The sequence below is a fragment of the Siniperca chuatsi genome, linkage group LG17, assembly GCF_020085105.1.
Source record: "Siniperca chuatsi isolate FFG_IHB_CAS linkage group LG17, ASM2008510v1, whole genome shotgun sequence".
Taxonomy (NCBI): Eukaryota; Metazoa; Chordata; class Actinopteri; order Centrarchiformes; family Sinipercidae; genus Siniperca; species Siniperca chuatsi.
Genome location: NC_058058.1, coordinates 6,327,284 through 6,349,420, shown reverse-complemented (window position 1 = coordinate 6,349,420; position 22,137 = coordinate 6,327,284). Strand labels below are relative to the sequence as shown.

Genomic DNA, 22,137 nt, shown 5'->3' with positions numbered 1-22,137 from the left:
TTAAAACGAACAAGTAAAAGAGGTTGTTAAGAAAAAAGGGAAACATTTTAAAACAACTAAAACAGAAATTCCTCAAAAACAGATAATATAGTAATTGGTTCTGATTTGATAAGCACAATTCTGGTCAGACATTTTATTTGAAATCTTTCACATATTATACATAATAATGGTTTGAATGTTTGCTTTAGGTGTGGAAGGCAATAAAGAGGTAAATACATGTCATGAAAATTGTATGTCAGTGACTTACAAGCCCCACTAAGTACAGCTGAGGTAAGATTTTCATTCAAGTTAATATGCAAAAGGTGTTGCAAGAGTAGGATGACAGTGAAATATCTATACAAAATAAAAGAGCATGTTGGTACAGGAAGAATGAGGCGTATAGACCGGTGGGAGAACATTATTACCTGTTTTAGATATACAGGGGTCCCACATGATAAAATACATAATCACCCACAGGAGTATGTACACTTGAGGAGGCATAATGAAAAACGAAAAGGTTTAGGTTTAGTAGTTCCAGTAGTATTTTATTGAATATTTAATATTTCCTCGTACTCGAATCCAGTAGGCAGCGGTGTTGCACCGTTGAGCCTCTGGATACAATAAAGAAGAGAAACTCTCCCCATCACTGCATCACGTCTCTTCACGACACTGTCTATCATTTTACGGTCGTGTTGTGGTCAGCCGTAAAGCGAAACGCGTGGAGTCGGAGGAAGGTTAAAGTGAATCCTGCAAAACACGGTAAATACAGATATGTTTTTTTTAAAATGTCGGCATTTTAACAGCGCGTTAGTTCATTTGATACCATCGTGTATATTTTATCTATCGTTTGAAAATAGCACCAGTTTGTAAATCGAGTCAAATGAGAGCGGCCTGTGGTTAACAGGAACAAGCTGTCATTGAAGGAGACTCTCGGGATCTGAAACGGTGCATAATAACAAATATCCGACCTGGGGGCAGATTTAGACGAGGTTCTTTAGTTAATGTGTACATATATTGGATTGAGAGACACAAAGCCTTTACATTGGGGTATTTTTACAGAGAAAGTTAGCCAGCTAGCTATTGTTGTTAGCTAAATCTTAGCTAGCTATCTACGGTTAGCTAGCGGGCTAATCTTAAGGTAAAGCAATAGTAATAATAGAAATAATAATAGAAAATAGTTTGTTGGAGGGTTGTTATAGCAATGTTATCAGATATTACATTCCTGAAAATAAATAACATTTCTTTTGGATCTAAATCATCCTACTGTTTGGGGGCCAAGATTTGGGGAAGGACAAATTTAGTAGTTTTTCGTATGTACTCTTCGTGTAATGCCTAACAATACTTTAATTTGTATGTCACTTCCATTTAAGTCTGTAACGTTAATACAGCAGTGGCACAGCACTCTGTAATTATGTTTTTTTGCACGCCAGGACAGCTATGAAAACAAGTTATGTTAGGTTTTAGTCTTGTTGTCCTGTCATGCTGCACTGTTATGCATAACTTCTTGTTTGTGTTTGTGTGTATCAGCAGTTGATGGTTAATAGTTTTGATTTACAAAACATCAGTATGTTTAGTATGTGCAGAAAGATGCAAAGATGTTTTCCTGCTAAAAGCTTGAACCATTTTCAACCTCAGACCCAGTTGGGAAAGGCTGCGGCTGTCAGACCTTCATCAGTTCTTGGTTCAAATAAATCAATCATTCTGTCTCTCTTATAAACAATAGCAGTTTTAAAATCAGGGGTCTTAAAAAGGCTGCAGAATTTGGTAGTAACCCATAATGTGGTTTATTTCATGCCAACATGGATTCGACCACACCAGTTGTCAAATGGCTTTTTGTTTTTAAATTAAGCAAACTTAAAATTCAGACAACGTACTTAATGCTGAAAGATAAAATTTCCTTTAAACTGCAACAAGTGCCTTCTTTTACAAAATGTAAATCTAATTAATGTGCTCTATAATCTACATGATTGACCACTGCTGTGTCTGAGATACTGTCATGTGTAATAACCATTCAGTGCTGGGATTTATTCAGCAAAAATGTTTGTGTGTTTGTATAAAACTATATTTTTCTCAGTTGTTCCCACCCTTTAACATCTCGAGTGCCATTTTTTTTTTCAAGGCTAATTTGTGTGTTCCCTCTGTCTTCTCCACACCGCCCTGTTTCTGTCATCACTCTTTCTTCTCCGTCCCTCCCCGCTCCCCCTTCATTAGCATCATGCCGCTTGTGGACCTGCAGACGCGGCTTGGCATCAACCTGGACCGCTGGCTGCTGCTGCAGAGCGGAGAGCAGCCCAACAAGAGGGCGGCGCGCTGCCATGCCTTTGAGAAGGAGTGGATTGAATGTGCCCACGGCATCGGGCAGACCCGCGCCAAGAAGGAGTGCCAGCTGGAGTTTGAAGACTTCTACGAGTGCATGCACAGGCAGAAGACAGTAAGTGTCTGGGTGTGAATACTCAATGACTTCTGTGTGCCGTCAGCAGATTTTGAAGTATTGAAGAAGAGTTGACTGCTGGGTCATAGTTTAATAAACCAGGGTGCATATATTGCAGAGCCATGATCATTTTTGTTATGTTAGGTATTGTGTCTTTTTTGCATGTTGGAACTGAGCTAACTCACAATAATTTGCCACTACATTGCTAAAAAAAGAATCAATATGCCAGCAGGCAATGAGAGTGCATGCTGTTAACACAGCTGGGATGGCAGCAGCCTGGAGATTAGAGAAATGACCGCTTGTAACTTTTGGCTTAGCTGTTCTTAGCAGCACTAGCTCTCATTGGCCTCTAAGATATTATCAAGAATTGTTATTAATAATCACCTTTTCACATTGTATTGTTTTAAATCATTGAATCATAGTGGATGTAATTAGGCTTTTTTGTCACTGATCAACAGATAAAAAAAACTCAATGTCGAAGTGAAAGCTATGTGACTCTTTCTGTTGATCAGTGTCAAAAAATCCTAATTACATCCACTGTGCTGTAAAATAATAAAACATAAGAAAGTCCAGGGGGTTGCATACTCTTTATCATAGCCTGTAGGGCATCACTCAAGAGTCTGTCTGCATCATTTGCGTCTGCTGATAAAGTAACCATGTTGCTTACACCGTCTAAGCCTGCTTGTTTAGGTTTAAATGTTATTCATCTTCCAGCACATTAAATTAAATTGCTTGTAAGTTTCTCATAAACTCAATAAGAAAGTATTAAATGCAGTTGCCTCCCAAATGGCTTAGAACCCTTCTTTGGCCTTAATAGCTAACATGTGGGCATTTCTGTTAACCAAAGCATCATTAATCTGCCTGATTCTTGTATAGAGTTTGGTGTGATGGATTGTGGGGAGGAAGAGAAGGGAGCAGTTTATAAAGGTAAAAATGACTAGAAATGAATAACAGGAGTGTGTTCAGAAAGAAATATAGCACCCATGTCTAATTTTATAATCTTTAAATAATCTCAGAGTTAAACTAAGGTCAGTCTTGATGGCTGTGCGTCAGCAGAGGAGAGACTGACAGATGATTACTGTGAATGTGCTGCAGCAGCAGGAACTTCCTTGCCTGGATCCAGACGCCTTGATTTGTTCGTTAGCCACATCTCATTCTTTAAGAACGTGATGGAGATGAAGTGCTGATTTAAGATGAATGTCAGCTAAGACAACTTCAGAGTCTGACGTGAATCTCGCCACCATTGAGGATGTATTAAGGGTGAAATGTTAGTTGTTAACTAGCTGTTATCAGCATTTTAACATCAGAGTTGCAATACACAAGACCATCTGATAATAAGACTGCCTGCATCTCTGCTGGATTTTTCATTTTGATTATTTGGTTGGAATTCTACATGTTGCTTTACGGCACAGAACTGGATTAGGAAGCTGTTCTTCAGTTTCTCAAATGGCACATGGTGAAAGGAGTAAAAGACAATGTTGAAATCACTTTTATCTTTGACTTTATCCTCCTCAGTTTAGGCAAAGAGAGACAAAAAGCTAGAGGATGTAGAACATTCTCTTTAATTACTTTATTTTCTCTCTCTGTCTCTCCATCCTGTGCTGCCTCAACGCTAACCTCTTCTTCTCTTCCTCCCTGCAGCACGAGAGGCTGCATGCGATCCGTCAGCAGCGTGACAAGATGGTGAAGGAGGGGACCTACACGCCGCCACCCTGCCACTCAGGCAAGACAGACCAGTCGCCATGAGGGAACACACAACTGTCCGCAGTTCTGTTCTTGTTTATAGTAAATCAGATATCACTATTTCCTGTTCGCCTGTACAAGTTTGCAAATAAATGTTATCATCCACTGTCCTCTTCTTCTGGTCTTTTCCTTCCCTTTCTTCAGCTTTTTCTCTCTCTTTAGTATACGGAAATATAAGCTAAGAATGAAAACAATAAGGCTGCAGTTAACAGGAGTGTTATTTTGTTTTTTATTAAGGGTTTGCTCAAAGAAGTATGATTCATTGAGAAGACTAAACCAGCTTAAAAATATTGTTTTGATTGGTAATGTTTTTAATTCATTAGCTGTATTTGAAGGCTTATAACAATTGTACAAATCTCACTATGTTTTTAATACTTCACTTAAGAAGTAAAAAAGTAATTTGCAGTGAAGTGATACTGTCAGTCTCACTTATATATTTATTACAACTAGAAATAAGGTTTACACCAAACCCACCCATTAAAGTAAAACTAAAAAAACAGTGGTGGTAAGTAAGTAAGATTTTAAATGTACTGTATACTTAATTACACATTTGAGGTACTTTACTATTTTCATTTTATGCTACTTTATACTTCTACTCCACTACATTTCAGAGGGAAACATTTTGAGAGCAATAGTTACTAGTTATTACAAATTAAGATTTTACATTAAAAAAAACATATGATGAGCTTATAAAATATAATGAATTGTTATTGATTATATACCCAACAGTATATAAAGTACTTTAATTAGCTTCACCTCCACCAGCTTCATCATTAAAATCCTGCTTACAAATTAATGCCGTAGTAATTATAATAAATATATACTAGTATATCAGTCATAGCTACACAAGTACTATTACTTTTGATACTTAAATTTTATCATTTTAAATAATAACATACTTTTACTCTTAACTTACCTTTATGTAACATTTTCAATATAGTACTTGTACTTATAATGGAGTATTTTTACAGCACTGTATTGCTACTTTTACTCAAGTAAATATCACAATCTGAATACTTCCTCCATCAATACAAAAAAAAATATATATATAAATAACATAAAAATATATAATACTTTTGTATAAACATTAGCAGACAAAACTTAATGGTGTGAAACAGTTGGTTGGCATGTTTTATTATTTTAATTATTTTAACATTATAAAGATGTTGAATGATATACAGTTTTTTGTTGTTTTCCAAATAGTTTTATGTGTTTGATCTCAAAGCCTAATGTGGACTGAAGACGTCAGCTGTTGTTAATTTAATTAGTGAAGTAATAAATTCAAAATGCCCTAAATGCTCTATGCTTGCATTGTAAAAAGGCAGCAAATAATTGAAACCAGTCAGCCTGTGAGTGATGGCATGCAGCAAACCAACAAATTTTACTTAATAGCTTCACCACAGCTGGTGAACGATCTAATGTCATTCCTCCAGCTGTGGGAGTTGTATATTGTGTTCAGCTGTGCCTTTGCTTTAGATGGACGTTTATCTACAGTCCAATTTTTTAACCCACTGACCTAATTTTAGTAAACCATTAAATGGATTAGCGAGTAAACGCTCCAGAGGGACGGCAGGACCACTCAGATGAGAGACTGATATGAATGGATGCTGTTTGACATCCTCGATTCAATTACCAGCGTTTAACTCTGACTGATAGGATTGGGAGGCTCTATGAACCGCCACAAGATGGAGCCAAGAGCACAGACAATGTTGGTTAGAAGTCCTCAGGTTGAAGTTCCCAGGTTCATTTGTATGTGCAGAGAGTTCAGCCTGAGAATAATTAGGAGGCCTGTAGCTCCCACTGAGGGCACAGAGGTAATGTCATGTTTTAATGACATGTTTATTATGTTTTTATGTTACTCAAGGCTGGTTCTCATGTTTTTAGACTAAAAACAAAATAACTTTAAATTAAATGAGTATTGTCCACTAGATTTACATAACTGGTACAAGACCATGTGAGATTAAATTTAAAGAAAATACAAACTGAACAGTTAAATACATAAAATGTGAAATGTTGTGATTATTGTTTTAAATACTCAGACATGTTTACAGAATTTGGATTGTGGCTGGTACATTGTCTTGGTTTGGTGAGGTCTGCTGGGAAAAATGTAACTTAAAACCTCCACGTATCTAAAATTGTGGCTACGACCCTGATTGTTATAGGTTGTTTTATTTGGGTAATAACTGTTGGATAAGACTTAGAGGTTGAAAACTGTTCCGTTCTGAGCCTTTATACAATAGAAGGAAATGTTTTACTATCACAGAAAACATCTTGTGACCCTCCAGATTTATCTCTTGACCCCCATCAGATACAACCCTCAGTTCAAGATCAGGTACTGAAACTGCATTTTCATTTCAGATCACACAGGTGAAAATATTAACTAAATGCCCAGACTGTTAACATCAGGCCAAACTGAAAGTGAAAGATGTTTGACTCTCAGAAACTGGTGTTGAGCTGGCCTTTGGCAGCTGGGAGGTATGCCCACAATCTAAACTGTATACTCAGTTTAATGTCACATCTTAAAATGTGATCCATTAAACTCCAGTGAGATTTTTGACTTTGTCTTTTTATGCCCATGTGTGAATGAATAAGTTTTTCCATGAAGAATGACTCACACAGTAAAGCTGCGTCTTAAGGCAGTTGATCTCGTTGTCCTCTTGAAATCTAAATTGGCCTTATTAAATTCAAAATTTCAGATAATCACAGCTGCATTGCACAACATTGAACAGTACCTAGATCCATGACTCACTTTATCACAAGGTTTCAATTGTGTAAATTAAATTTTGCCTGGCTTCACAGCCAAAGGCACCATCACTGACCAGTAGATTCATGTCAGGAGCTTCAGTTTTATGTCCATCAGACCTGTTTATACTGAAGGATAATCAATCAATGTTCAATAATTAACTGACAACCAAAGAATGAGCAGTGATAGTAGTGAACTTTACCCTGTGTTTATTGTCACAGTAGCCTTCGGTTTCGTGTGGCCGGTCAGTCCATTAGCTGGCATTTGATTAAAGTGGCAGCAGCACAGATAATCCAGCAGTACTTCACTCTCTGCTGATCAGCTGTGATGGAGGGAGGCTGAGATAGCCTGGATTATCCTGCAACAGAGCCCAGACACCAACAACCAACACCACCACCCCCAACAAACACACAGCAATCCCAGTGATACCCATTTGCCCCAGTGCTTTATCAATCTGAGTGCCAGACAGACGCATCAACTAATAAAACCATTGTTCAATAACCACTCTAATCGTGAGAACTACAACAGTCTCTTCTGCACAATCGGTCTCTGGTGTGGTATTCTGCACGCCTGACTTCAGGCTCCATAATGTCATGTGACATGAAGCTCAATTTCTTTAGTTGCAAGAGATGCAAAATAAAGAACAAAAGCTACCTCAGAACCTTAAACAAAACATTGAAAACAAATAAAATTCTTGTTGTGGAATACCAAATTGCTGCGTATAGCCTATATTTCCCTTCAAATATTGTGGCTTCCTATAGGCTACGTTAAAAAAAAACAAAGATACGATAGATCTGTGATCCGAACTCCTCTTACATATTAAAGAGTTGAAAAAACGAATGACAATGGTAAAGTTTACAGAATAGAAATCAGTATATATATGTTTGGTGTTTTTTTTTATTTGGGTAGCCTACTTATTTGGTCAAAATTGTAATCAGTTTTGAATGAGCGTGAATGTTTGATTGGCCCCTGTATGGCAAACATGTTAGCAAACGTTTGCTTATTTAAACATCCAGCTGACACAAAGCAACATTAGCATTTAGCATGTTGTGTTGTGTTGGAGTTGTGTTTCTGTCAACTATCAATTTTCCTTTTAGCTCTGTTTTTGGTCTGCACCAACTCCTGAGGGAAATGTCTGGCTCTTTAGCTGCTAAGTGCTTCACTTTGTTCACCAGCTAGTTGCTAACTGTGTCTGTCTGCTGTCTGCTGCTGGGCAGGTAGTGAAGAGTTGGTTTTTAGAGCTTTACTGAAAACAGCTGCCTGCAGCTGGCGAAAAGACGCTTTGAGAACGGTGAGAGTGAACCAAAACAGTAAAGTTGCTGCTGTAAAACCAAAACAATGAACTGAAAGACACTTAAACGCTCTGTAGAGCTGAACTGCAGAGTGGGTTGATACTTTTCTGTGGGTTCATCACTAGAAGTGACCTCTTCCATATTGCACATAGTCATTTCCCCCGTTGTTAATATAAAGAATGGATTATTAGACAGAATAGGTGAAGGTTAAGGTACAGGGTTCCTCTGTCCTAGGGCCCCAAAATCACTAAATCCAGTTTAATCAAAGTGCAGCATATGTGTTGGTGTGTCATTGATAAAGATTGCAGGGATAGTGTGCATTTTACACTTAAATTACAAATGTATTAACATGCAAACCCTGAATAAAGTCTGGGAACCCTTGGTGGTCTGAAACTCTGGCTATGACACCAGGTCAGCCCAAACTGTGAAGACCTTGGCAACCTGAATACCACTCCTCTCCATCTCTCCAGCTGTAATCAATTGCTTTTTGAGCTACTCCCTCTCTTCCTCCAGCTGTTTGGAGAGGGAGGAGGGGTTTAGCGTGTGTGTGTGTGTGTGTGGAGGGATTATAAAAACCCAGATTAATACTATCTCATGTGATGTAAAAGTTCCAGCGGTCAGATCCAGCGCTGCTTCTTCTGTGTAATCCTGCAATAAATGTGAATGAGTAGCTGCTGCAAATATGCCAGTGTGAACGCCCTATTTTCCCCTGTGCTGCCCAAACTGAGATAAAGTGTGTGTGTGTGTGTGTGTGTGTGTGTGTGTGTGTCGGCCTGGGTTTGGCGGTGCTGCTGGACCACGGATGACGCAGGAGTACGCCCGAAATTTCAATTTCCACGACACTTAGCACACTCAATAGACATGGGTTAAGTGTCGGAGCCGTGAAAACAGCCTATTGAAGAGAAAGAGCGCGTGTGTGTGTGACCAGGAGAGGAGGGCTGGTGGGGGGTTGTTGAGAGGAGAAGAGAGAGAGAGAGACAGAGGGGGAAAGGAGGTGGAATAGGACAGCCATTGCCATTCAGGATTACGTTGCCTGCTACTCTGCCCAGCCTCATCCCCCCCGGCTGTGTGTCGGTTCGGTTTTGGAGGAAGCGTGGTAACAGAAACCCGATCGGCGGAGCGGAAAACATCCAACCTTTCATCCGTCCATCCGGAGGAGTGGGAGCAGCGGCGGCGGCAGCGGCGGCAGCGTCCCCGGCCTCCCCCGCTCTGTGCTCGGATTCCAGGACCGCTGCTGCCCGGTGAAGGTAAGCGGCTCCGGAGCTCGTGCAGCCTGCTGCTGATTTAAACTCCGTAATAACCCGTGCGTGTTCACATCAGCATAATCACGTATTTTCAAGACCTGTCGAGTCGGGTGATGATATTGATTGTTCATTAATACGGATACCAATCAAAACTATCAGCTCGAGACGGATTGTTGTGGTCACTATAGCCTAAAAACTCACAAGACACACAATTTAGAGACATATTTAAGTAGGGTTGTAACATAATCCTAAACCGTGCATATTAAAATGAATATGTTGATGAATTGGGCTTGATGAGGTGTTGTCTTGATGCTCTCGCTCCTCACATAGACCTTAATTAGGCTATCAATAACGTGTTGATCACAATGATTCACATTGTTTACAAGAGATGTAGCCAACTGTATTTGGCTTCAGTATAATGATCTCATATTGCCTAAAACCGTCCAGTTTCTAAGCACGCTGCTCGTGATTTGTTTTTCTGGAGGGCTGGGCTGGAAATAACCAGCGGACAGTCAGTCAGAGAGGGCTTGTGGGTCGTGAGGCTGCCGAGGTTTGTTCCCACTAATGAGAGACTCAGCAGCAGCGGCAGGGTACAGGCAGCATTTCGTCAACTGTCACAAATGGATAAATGTAATTAGTTGGTGTTACCCATCCAAGCAGGGGCGGTGTGTGTGTGTGTGTGTGTTGGACAAAGAGCCCCGTGCTTCCAGACTGCCCCTGCGCGTTTGGTCTCCATGTCTGATGTCCATTCATGCAAACACATTCCCCCCTTCACATTCAAAGAGGAAGAGAGAGAGAGAAAGGCATTCGTGCAAAACTGGTGACATGAAACACCAGCTGCAGCTATGATGACTCTATTTTATGTGCACAAACACACACCCATGAGAGGCTGCCTTTATTGATCTGTGCAATCCCTACAGCCAATTACATCCAGAGACCCTCCATCATCACACCTCCACCTCCACCTGATGTATGAATCCCAATGGACTCCATCACTGCAGGCTGTCTGTCTGGAAAACTCAGTGATTTGATGCAAGGTGCAGTCAGACAGAGAGAGAGAGAGAGAGAATCAGGATTCAGGGCTCCCCTCCTGCCGCTTTGTACCAGATGGTCAAAGCACATCTCCCTCCAGCCTTATGTTGGACCTCCAGCTAGAAGGCTACTATTCTCTTCAGTCAGATCTGAGATCCTGTAACACTCAAAGAAGAAACAACTTAATTAATCTCCATTTTATTTAGGAGAAATTATATAATTAAGTTCCTCTTCCACCCATTTTCTCCTCTGCACTGGCCATAGACCCCCCCCCACTCCTGTATGTTATAGTGGTGGAAAGCACCAACATGTGTCTGATGCTGGGGATTAAGTAGTGCACTATTAGTATGTGACATGGTTGTAATTTGATTTAATCAGAAGTCTCTTTTGAGATGGCATCATGATCTTTGAATGAGAGGATTTTCTGTTTTATTAATCGAATCAGTTTTGCTTACACAACCAGAGACAGACATAATTTCAGTGGATCTCTCCTCTTTTTATTTTTATGAAGTGCTGCAACTAATGATTATCTTCATTACTTATTATCTCTGACTCATCTTGTAGTCGTTAGTCTATAAAATGTCAGAAAATAGTGAATATGGTCATCACAACTTCCCAGCGCTCAATGTGACGTCTTCAGATTGTTTGTTTTGTCCGACCAACAGTCTAAAACCAAAAGATATTCAATATACAGTGAAATAAACTAGAAAAAACTGTTTGTTTGAACTGTTTAGTCAATACTATCTCAAAAGATTGTGAAAAATACAACTCTCTGAAGCAGTTCTTGAGCTCTGCGAACAATAAAGGTCCTACAGCCCAATGACATCTCTAAATTCCTTGTGTTGTCCAACCAACAGCCCAAAATCCAAATATACTCTGTGTAAATGATCTAAAACAGGGAAAAGCAGCAAATATTTGAGATGCTGAAACCAGAAAATGTTTGCCATTTGTGTGGACGTAAATTATGATAATTTCAACCAAACAGGGATTTGTCCTTAGAAGATTCTTTCATTTGGAGAATTTTTAGATGCCTAAAGACATGAAAATATTCAGATTCCACAAAAACATTTGAGAAAAGTAAAAAAGTTTTGTGTAATATATATATATATATATATATATATATATATATGTTTTTCTTTTCCCTTTATTTACCTTGTCACACATCAGATTTGTCTTGATCTTGAGTCCAGGTTGGGAACCACTGGACTACATTGAACGTTTCAGCACTATTTTCATGACACTGTCTGTCTGTCTGTCTGTCTAGCCAACAGTCTCTGTGCTGGTTTGCTCTCCCTGCAGCTCGTTGGTATTCACACAGCATCTTATCGTGAGTGAAAGAAGAAATGAAAACAGAGACAGAGAGAAACGGAAAGAGAGATTTCTGTATTGATCAGTGTGTGTAAGACGGTGACTCCATTCTGCTCTTCTTTCTCCTTACATCTCTCTGTCTTATTTTATCCACCGTCACTTATTAACCCACAAACGTTTCTTTCTTTTTAAGCGCTTCCACTTCATTATCTCTCAGTCTGCCTCTAGTGTTCCCCTTCTTTCACTCTCACTGTAATTAACTCTCTCTGTCCAGTCATGCTGAGTAGTAAGCTACAGTATTGTTGGCAAGCCTGTCCAGTTTGTCTCTGTGTGTGTTTATATATGCATGCTTTTCTGTGAGTGTCTGCTGTATGCATGTTGTATGTGAGTGTGCGTGGGGCAGCTGAGTCTAGCCATTCATTTATTCAGTCACTCAGTGTGTTACTCATCATGACTGGGGGCTGCGCTTGAAGGGGAGGCATTGCTCATTCATCCTCATACTCTACTTACTATCTACACTTTTAATAACTGATGTAACAACTGTGCTTTAAATATGTATTTTATAAGTGCAAGATAAAGAAATTTGATCCAGGCAGGAAGATCAGAAGTCAAAGAGAAAGGGATTCAAGATACAAGTAATGTTGTATAATCAATTTAAAGGACTAATTTGACATTTTGGGAAATACATTTAAAAAAATAGTTTATAGTTTGTTTGATAGTGCAGCCAAAGAAAGGCAGGAAAGGGGGAGAGAGAGAGAGGGGATGACATGCAGCAAAGGGCCGCAGGCTGGATTTAAACCCAGGCCGCTGTGGTAAGGACTCAGCCTTGGTACATGGGGGTGCGCTCTCTATTTGCTTTCTTGCCTAAAGTTGGACAATAAGGTCGATATCACTCTCACCAGTCTTCGCTAATACTGAATAAACACCGTGTCGGCAGAATGGGGAGAACACGAAAAACTCCTATAAGTGTTCAAGCATTATTCCAAGATGGTTACCCCAACTGCTAGCCTCCTAATCACAGCATTTAAATAGCCTAATGAGTTACTTTTGCTGTATTACCTATTTGGATTCATTAACAAGTGAAACAGGATTAAAACAAACAATAACTATAGGTCATTTTAGTTCAGCTGAATCGATTGTAAAAGTGTTAATATTGGATTTTATTTAGAGTTAACTGTCAGTGATGGTTTGTTGACTCTTCCTGTAGTTCTTTTCACTAAGTGGGAAATATTGTCACTGTCAGAAATTCTGCTGCTTGTAATTACGGTTTGAACAATATGAAGTCAATGCAGCAAGAATGGAGTTAGCTTAGCTTAGCTTAGCATAAAGACCGAAAGCATTGGGAAACAGCTAGCCTGGCTTTGTCCAAATGTAAAAAGAATACACCTACCATCACCTCTAAAGCTCACTAATTAACACATTGTGTCTTGTGTGTATGATCCGTACACAAACAAAAACTTAAAAAATAACAAATTGTGGTTGTACAGAGAGTTATGTTAGCTAGCTGTTTCCCTCTGCTTCCTGTTTTTATGTCAAGTTAAGCTAATCACCTCGAGACTCTAGCTTCATCTATAGCGTACAGACATGAGAGTGATATTGATCTTTTCATTTAAATCTTGGCAAGAAAGTGAAGAAGCATATTTCCCAAAATGTCAAGCTATTCCTTTAAAATTCGAAGATGGCCGGCAAGTGTCACACTGAATTCTGTGACCTTATTAGGAATTCCAGCTGTATTGCCACTTAAAAAGTTTGTATCATGGTCAAATATGGTATTTTGATAGCTGTTAGAATTGAATAGAGTTACAAATTTTGATTGCTGTGAACGCAGAACTTGTGGCCAGTAGTGTATAGGTCTGTCTGTAGAGGACTAACACATCACCTGTCAATATTTAGTGAACCAATCAGTTTTTCTCCTATAGCTGACTCTGTAGTCTCACAAAATCTACCGGCCATCATCTTCCAACTTTAAAGGGATAGTTAGAGATTTTGGTTAACACGCTTGTTATACTTCTTGCTGAGAATTCAATGAGAGGATCGATACCAATCTCATATCTGTGCGCTAAGTATGGAGCTTTAAGCAGGAGGTGAGTAGCCTAGCTTAGCATAAAGACTGGAAACAGGGAGAAACAGCTAGCGAACGCCGGTGTAGCACATCTGGATGGACGCTGTAAATCACATGTGTATATCAGATGTGTTTTCTGCTCAGGTAGCTCTATGTTATGGAGTTTGTCAAGCAGAATTGAGCATTGTCTGTCTGTTGAGCATGAATGTCAGTGAAACTCCCATCAGCGGCTGGTATGCTGCTCTGGAATGACACGAAGACATACACTGGCCGTTACTCCGCAAATGTCTGCTTTTCTCTCTCTCTGACTCTCCCTGACCTTTTTCTCTTTTCCTGTCTTCCCTTTTCTCTCCTCCTTAATCTGTTGCTTAGATTCTCACTGCTACCTCTACATCTCTGTCAGAGTCTCCCCCTCTCTGTTTCATGTCACTCCTGCTGTTTTTCCACTTCTTTTGTTTCATGCACTCACACACACACACATATACAAACACACATAACCTACTCAGGCTAAGCTGTGGGAACAGACTATGTCCATGTAAATCCTGGTTGTGAGTTATAAATCAAGGCCAGTCAAGCATCCAGCATCCCTGCGTGGTCTGATTCAGCCGCTGCACGCTGTCACAGGAAGAGCCAAGATCCATATGTGTGTACAAGTGTGTGTGTGTGTGTCACATACTTGCTTGCCTAAATGTGTGCTTGTCTGTATTTAAGGTAGTTCTGAAATGATTAGTCGAGTAATCGATTAATTGATTGACAGAAAATGAATAAAGAACAATTTAGTCGATGTATCATTCAAGTTGTTTTTAAGCACAAATTCACTGGTTCCACCTTCTCAAATGTTGTGGATTTGCTGCTTTTCTCCATTTTATATAATTGTAAATGGAATATTTTTGAGTTTTGGACTTTTGGTCAAACAAAACAAGCTGTTTAAAGACATCACTTTTGCTCTGGGAACTTTAATGGACGTTTTCCATGATTTTGTGACACAGTGTAGATTAAACGATCAGTCGATTAATGAGAAATAGTAGGTCGACCAGCTGAAAATGAAAATAACAGCCCTGGTCAGTCTAATAAAAAAAGGCTGACTCCAGGGGACTTGAGATTTTATAAACTACAAATTGTCTGACAAATGTCTAACTAAAAGACTAAAATAGTTAGATTAATCTAGAACTGAAACTATTAGTCAATTCATTATCGACAGAAAATGAGCATCGATTTTGATAATCAGTTTGGAATTGTTAAAAGTTATTTTTCAAGCAAAAATAACTAAAATTCACTTGTTCCAGCTGATCAAATGTGAATATTTGCTGATCTTCTTTGTTTTCTCTGATAATAAACTGGATATCTTTGGCTTTTGGACTGATTATTAGACAAAACCAGAAATTTGAAGACGTCACCTTTGGAGTCTGGGAACTTTAATAGACATTTGTCAAAACTTTTGATATAGTATAGATTAAATCAGAAAGTAATCATTACGTTAACAGTAAGAAATCTCTCAAAAGACTCAAAAATAATCTATAGATTAATCAATAATGAAAATACTTGCAGTCCTGATATAAAGCTGTGAGCAAAGTAACTGTACATCTGAGTGTGTGTCCATGTTTGTTGGTGTGACTGAGTATAAATGCCTCGGTGAGGGTCTCATTAGGCAGCGATCTCACTCTCTCTCACACTGCTTCTCCAGTGTTTCTGCTGGTAGTTTCTTTTTTCTTCAAAGATCTCTTTTTCCCTTCACAGAGCTGTAATGACACGATGTGGCTTTGAAGCTTCCATTCTGGCTCTATTTATAAAACCGCTAGTTGCAGTGGCACTGACTCACTGTCAGCAAGCAGCAGGGAAACTGACTTTACACACACACATATAAACACCAACGCTAGGACAGCGAGACACAGACTTATACACTCAACCGTACACCAGAGAACCGCAGAGCATTCTGGGAAGGCTTTAACCTCTTCCTAGCAGCGTTGCTGTGGAGACGGGTATTCAGGAAGTGGGGCTTTGCCAGCGGTCTAGCCAGGGGCCAGCAGCAGGAGGAGGAGGAGGAGGAGGAGGAGGAGGATTTTTGGCAGCAGTAGCACAGATGGAAATCCCAGCCGTTGTGTTGGACTCACACATCGTACACAGAAACATTACCACCCTGTGACCACCGCTCAGGTCAGTCCACAAGTCTGCTGCAGCCTCGGGGTGAAAAAAGACTGTTGTTAGGAACTCTTTGGCAGGCAGTTAGTCAGTCTGTGAAGTGCTCACAGTTTAGGGGGTTAAGCTGGTTGTTTGTTGAGAGGAGTTTCTCAGAAGCCAGAGTGACCGTTTTTTAACTGTTAGTGGATGATTTGTGAAACAAACCAGATCACTGGTGGATTTGGGGACTTTTATTCTGAAAGACTTTATATCCATTTTGAGGAAACAAAACTAATATCTCATCAGTAAAATATTTAGAAATGATAGATTATCCAAGATTTCTTCAAATGCTCAACATTGTTTTCACTTTGACATTGCAAAGTAAGTCGCACATGGTTTCTTATTAATTTGGACTCATTTGTGTCCTGCTCTAATCCTGAATGTCAGCTTTTCTTATAACCTTCATCCCAGCCTTCAACCTTTGTGTTCCAGACAAAACCAGAAGATGGTGTTTTGCCTTACAGACCTTTTTCATGAAAGACATTTTGACTTGTCACAGTAGAAAAAGCACAGGTGTAATTAATAACATGAATGATGGCCTTAGTTTCAGGCTCCTGGTATTATGCATGCTTGGCTTACTGGGACACTTGAATAGAACGGAGCCATCGTTAATGTTTGTAGTAACACCTGTGCTTTGTCTGCAATAACAAGTCAAAATGTCGCTATGTTATTTTAAGAAACTGTCCCTCTGAGATTCGTTAAGCTGCATTTGAAATTGTCATCTCGACTGTCTGAATGTTGGATTTGTTTTGTTTTTACTCCCTAATTACAAATTATTTACACATTACTGCTGACCATTTTTGGATTTATGCTGTAGACTTTCAGATTTTTGATCGTATATGTATTTTATTCTAGACAGCTATTGGTTTTGGTTCATTCATTTCCGTGATTTGAAAACAAATTAGGAGATTCTTGAAACTTGTTTGAGTTGTGTAATGCAACACATAGTACATCTTTTTTTGCATTTTTTAAAAAAGAAATAAAGGTAATGTTAGCGTTGCAGTTGTAATTGCAGATTGATTGGAAAAGTCTGCATTATCTTGGAACCATAATGTAGCTTGCAGACAAGATGTTTTTCAGTTTCAGGCATGGTTTATAGCAATAGCAAATATAGCAAATATATGTGATTTTCAGTAAAACAATAAAAATCACTGCTGGAATGATCTTCTAACGACAATTTCAGAGCGGAATATCACATAAACAGTATGTTTTTGAAGTCTTAGAAGGATCTACTTTTTAAGACATTACCGTAAAGCTATTTCAACTTTACTGGACAATACACAGCGGAGAGTAAAAGAAATAGTAGGAAACAGATGATGTGCACAAAGTCTGTGAGCTGGATTCAAACTCATGATACCAGCAGCTCACAGCAGACAATCACTAACCTGCTGAACTCCCAGGACCAATATAAGAGCCTGAAACAGCCAATTCATCTCCATTCTCTCAGGACGGGTATTGATTTTATGATGCTGTGATGGACAGATCAGTGCATCAGGTCCCCAAAGTCCACACACACACACACACACACACACACACACACACGCTTCTGTCTAGTGTGTATGCTTACAGCAGGTATTTAATATCACCAATTTTTCTTCATTATAATAAATAGGTATTGAATTGAACCTAAATACCAAAAAACACTCAGAGTGTAAAGATGGATGAGCAGCAGATAGAGAGAAGCAAAGGGAGAGAAAGAAGGAAAAGAGAGAAAGGAAAGTGAGATGAACAGAGAGAAAAGAAAGCTCTCTCCTGTCTTCCCAGCATATTGACTCTTCTTTAAAAATAGAAACACTACACAAGCTTTGAAATCTCATCTCTCTCCCTCTTTAGTCTTGGCTCCTTGTCTCAGCCAAGTCTGTTGAATAGTTACTATTAAGAAATTCCCTCTTTTCCATCCCTCCACCCAAACACAGAGCTGTCTTTCTTCCATCACAGCTGGCATAATCCATATCATCAATAAATCAGCTCGAAGCAGGACGTAATGTGTCCAGAACTCAGTGATTTCTATTAAGTGATAAAATGCTGAACTACCTTTTGGTTATAGGTCTTGTTATCAGTGTTTGCATGATGTTTGTATTTGACCGTGTGCTGTAGCTGATAACATGTTTATGCATGAACACATTACGTCCTTCCATTCTGTCAAAGCCTTAAAAGTTTAATGCAATTTTCTAAAAGTCTTAGTAAATCTTTTGTAAGCCCCATTATTTGACTGTAATATAATATAAAAACTATAACAATATTTTATAGTTTGGTGAGTGTGGCTTTTAAGTCAGCTTTCATATTCAGAGTAAATGTCAGATTTATTGGATGAGTAACTGTACGCCTAAAATCAATTTGACTTGTTGGTTAATTTAAACATTAATTAGAACAAAATCATGTGTTTAAAAAAAGCTTGAGAAATGGCCTGGTTTATATTTTTGTGGTACAGCGTTGGAGAAATTGTCTATATAAAGCCAAATCAACATACACTATAACATAAGAAACTTAATAATACAAATATTTGTTCATTTTGTAAAAGAATACACGTATATGCATATCTTGTGTTATGTCTATATCAACAAGACTAACTGTCTACAGTCATGTTAGCAGCTCTGTGAGGCTGTACGTAGGCACAGCTAAATGCTAATGTCAATGTGCTAACATGCTCTCAATGCCAATGCTGATGTTTAGGAGGTGTAGTGTTTTCCTTGTTCACCATCTTAATTTAGCGTGTTAGCATGACATTTCCTAATTAGAAATGTTGACCCGGTGATGGTGCAACAGGAAAAGTTAGGGGATCGCCAAATTCTTTAGGATTCATCCTCTGGGGGTTTTTGAGATATTTCAGTCTGCACCAAGGTGATGGACAGACCAACCAACATTTCTATACATAGAGCCACCCCACTCGCATGGCTAAACATTGTAAAAGGAATGTCAGGAATTTAAGGACTAACAATCTTATTTCAACAGTATGCACATAGTTCTTCTCTGAATCCTGACTGGTTGACTGCAGTGATGGGAATATATGGAAGTCAGGAATATTAATCATATTAAAATATGTTCATATATCAAGTTTTTTTCCTCCAGGTGAAATGCATTCATGTCTTGAACTTAAAGTTACTCCAGACACTTTTGATCCACTAAGCAGGCCTCAGTAATCTGTATCATCATCTCTACTGTCATGTGCTCTCCTCTTCTTTCATCTTTTCCTCAGAGCTCTGCAGTAGTTTCTTCCTCCGGCCTGCCGTCATTGTAGGTCTGCAGCGTCATAAACTCTTCAACAGTTGTCTAGACATGATGACCAACTTAACCCAGTTGTTTCTCTCCCTCCTTTTCCTCTTCCTGATCACTGCATTATTACTGTTGTGCTGTTACGTTGAAACTTTGCATCATTCATGACCCCTGCGTGATCACGCTGTACGACAGCAATGAATTATACAGTGTCTCCATTTTGTCTAAAGCTCCTTCTTCTCTCTTCCCCTACAATTCTTCTTCCTTCTTCTTTCCTCCTCCCTTCTTTTGACCTTCTTTCTTTCCCCTCCCCCACTGCTCTACATCCCTCTCTCCTCCTTCCATCCCTCCATCTATCCTCCCTTACTTCCTCTCCTTCTCTTCCTCATCCCTCTCCTCCCTGCAGCCCTAAAGTGAGATGGAGTCATCAGACGATGATACTCTAAGCGAGCGCTCTTGCGTCAGCGAGCCGTCCTTCCGTAGCGAGCGTTCAGGGGGGTCGTTGTCCCCGTGTCCATCAGGACCTGCGGGGCCGCCCGGAGACACTTTGCCATGGAACCTGTCCAAACATGAGAGGAGGAAGAGGAAGAGTCAGGACTCTGTGCTGGACCCGGCAGAGAGGGCGGTGGTTCGTGTCGCAGGTAAGGGAAATCATCTCACACTGGGAATAAGTCTTAAAGTCCCTCTGTCTTTTGATACTTTCATTGTGCCTATGAGCAAGGCACTGAACCTGTATCTGCTCAGTGGAGCTGCTGAGTGGAAAATGGTAGAAGACTGTGGTTGTTGTGGGAAGCTTCCAGTGGAGGATGTGTGTAAAAGTTTGAAGCAGGATGTTGCTGTAAGAGTGAGCATGCCCAGTGGAAACTAGAGACGAGGCAATGCATCAGCAAATTTAAATTCATGCTAAAACCCAATCTGAAGGGAGATAAAAACTGACAGGAGCCAAGAAAGGTAAAGTCTGTTAAACTTCTCTTATAAAAAGAGATGACTTGTGATTTTATATCAGTGACTTCAAACCCACAGTAAAAGTGTTAATGGACCTTCACTTATCTGTAAAATCAGAGAGAAGATCAAAGAAAGAACCACACATACAAAATATGAAAGTCAGGCAGCAGAGACTCCCTGTGATTTACAAATGACTGCTTACCTCAAATTGTTCATGTGAGACTTGCAACAGAGAATATGTTGCAAAGAAAGGTATAAATTGAGGGTACCTGTGCTTGTGGTGAGCTAACAGAGAATAAATGTGATAAGAGATGAGGAGGCAGTGCATTTACAGCTCTAAGTACAAAAACTGACATTAGACCTTTGTTACTCAAAAGACTTATAACACAATATGTGTCGTTCTGATACTATTAGTCTTTTTGTCAGTAGATGTCTTGGTAAAAAATTTTTTATCTTGTACTGAGGCATAGCTACAGCTTGTGTCCACTTCATTCTCATTTGCATGCTGACATTTTCTTGGATGCTCATGTCTAATCGCGGGGCTTCCACTGGCTTTGATTAAAGGTGCACATACTTGGAAAAAGCCCTGTCTTCTGAAAAATCTTTGGTCAGTAAATGTCACAGAGATTGGAGGAAAATCTGGTTATGTTATCTTATTGGATAAAAACATCTACAGTTTGCTATTAAAAGTGTTAAAAGTGTTATCTTGTAACTGTAATGCTGTCCTGCCACATGGACGAATGTCCTCCCTCTTTCTCTTTTTGCCTCTCATACTCACTGTAACAAAAAATGGAGGAGAAATGTAGGTTACTCAGTTCTCTGGAGAAGCCAGGGTTTCTCTGCCTGCGTAATGAGACACTGGTAGCAGGCTAATAGCTTTCCCTCTTTTAGTGGAGGGAGGGAAGACTTCCAGCTTGATAATTGAGACAAGTGATGTGAAAGTGGGCTTAGTGCTGCACCTCTTATCATCGGTGGCATTTTTCCACTCACGTCATCATCTCATAATTGTGCTGATTATTTACTTTTTGAGACGTTTGCATCTGCGCTAAGTATAATTTAGTCTGCCATCAGAGATTTTTCTATTCCGTTTATACTGTGGTTTGTATTCGTTCGATACCTCAGGTTGTTTTAGGTTGAATTAACAGTATTGTTCAATATATTATTCAGGTATTCAGTTCACTGGATTAGTAAAAAAAAACAGACACTCTCATCTGTTTAATTCGTCTGCAAACAGTTTCTCGAGAAAATGTAATATACCACAATATACATTGATATTGTGATATAATATTAAATATATACAAAAGATTTGAGCCATATTGCCCATCTGTGTTACAGAATAGACTAGATGCAAAAAATATCGGTATCAGCTGAAGCAGCCATGGAAATGATCAGCTATTGGAAAATAATTCAATATCATACACCCCTAACTCTGCCCGTCCTTAGACTGTTGTAAGTAATAGTTTTTGTAGCCTTTTTATGTGAGAAATAAACTGTTTTAAACTGGCAGCACTGCTATAATACCACTAACATAGTTGCATGGGAAGTGATGGGGGTTGGGGTGTTGGAGGAGGGAGGTGACTTTATAGACACGGAAACAACATGTAGGTCACGACAGGGTGAAGGGGTTTATGTCATTGCCTAGATCATGGTGAGAGACTTCTGTGTGTGTGTGTATGTTAATGCTCTTGTAGTGTACATATGTGAAGAAAATGTGTGATATTCAGATGTATTTCCTGCACTGGAAGCATTTCCAGTTGGAAGACCTACAGCATATATGTTTTTAGGGTCCCTAAGCCTCTGTATCCGTTCATAAGAGAAGCCTGTGTTGTGTTTCTGAGATATCTGGCTTTACAATCAGCTACATTTACGGCCAGTTTAAGACGAGCTTTCAGCTGAGTCTCATCTTTCCTAAATCATTGTGTGTGAGTGTGTGTCTGGTCGTGTTTGTGTTCGTACGAAGAAAACGT

The 22,137-nt window shown here is 39.4% G+C and overlaps 2 protein-coding genes across 11 annotated transcripts in view; both read left to right on the top strand.

Annotated features, from left to right (window-relative positions):
• Positions 1 to 588: 588 nt before the first annotated feature.
• ndufs5 (NADH:ubiquinone oxidoreductase subunit S5) lies at positions 589 to 4,263 on the top strand. Its single transcript, XM_044171892.1, has 3 exons — positions 589 to 738; positions 2,191 to 2,410; positions 4,052 to 4,263. The coding sequence occupies exons 2-3, from the start codon at positions 2,195 to 2,197 to the stop codon at positions 4,154 to 4,156; spliced, it is 321 nt and encodes a 106-aa protein (XP_044027827.1). The 5' UTR covers positions 589 to 738; positions 2,191 to 2,194; the 3' UTR covers positions 4,157 to 4,263.
• Positions 4,264 to 9,079: 4,816 nt separating this feature from the next.
• The window catches only part of macf1a (microtubule actin crosslinking factor 1a), a 240,425-nt gene continuing 227,367 nt past the window's right edge, over positions 9,080 to 22,137 (top strand). For 4 of the 10 annotated variants that reach the window (XM_044171882.1, XM_044171878.1, XM_044171870.1 and 1 more), the window contains exons 1-2: positions 9,081 to 9,435; positions 19,632 to 19,866. In XM_044171882.1, coding sequence (XP_044027817.1) covers positions 19,644 to 19,866 — 223 coding nt within the window. In that variant the 5' untranslated portion in view covers positions 9,081 to 9,435; positions 19,632 to 19,643. Of the gene's footprint in view, positions 9,436 to 19,631; positions 19,867 to 22,137 lie in introns of all 10 variants that reach the window. The other 6 variants (XM_044171879.1, XM_044171880.1, XM_044171881.1 and 3 more) reach the window with 4 other exon arrangements.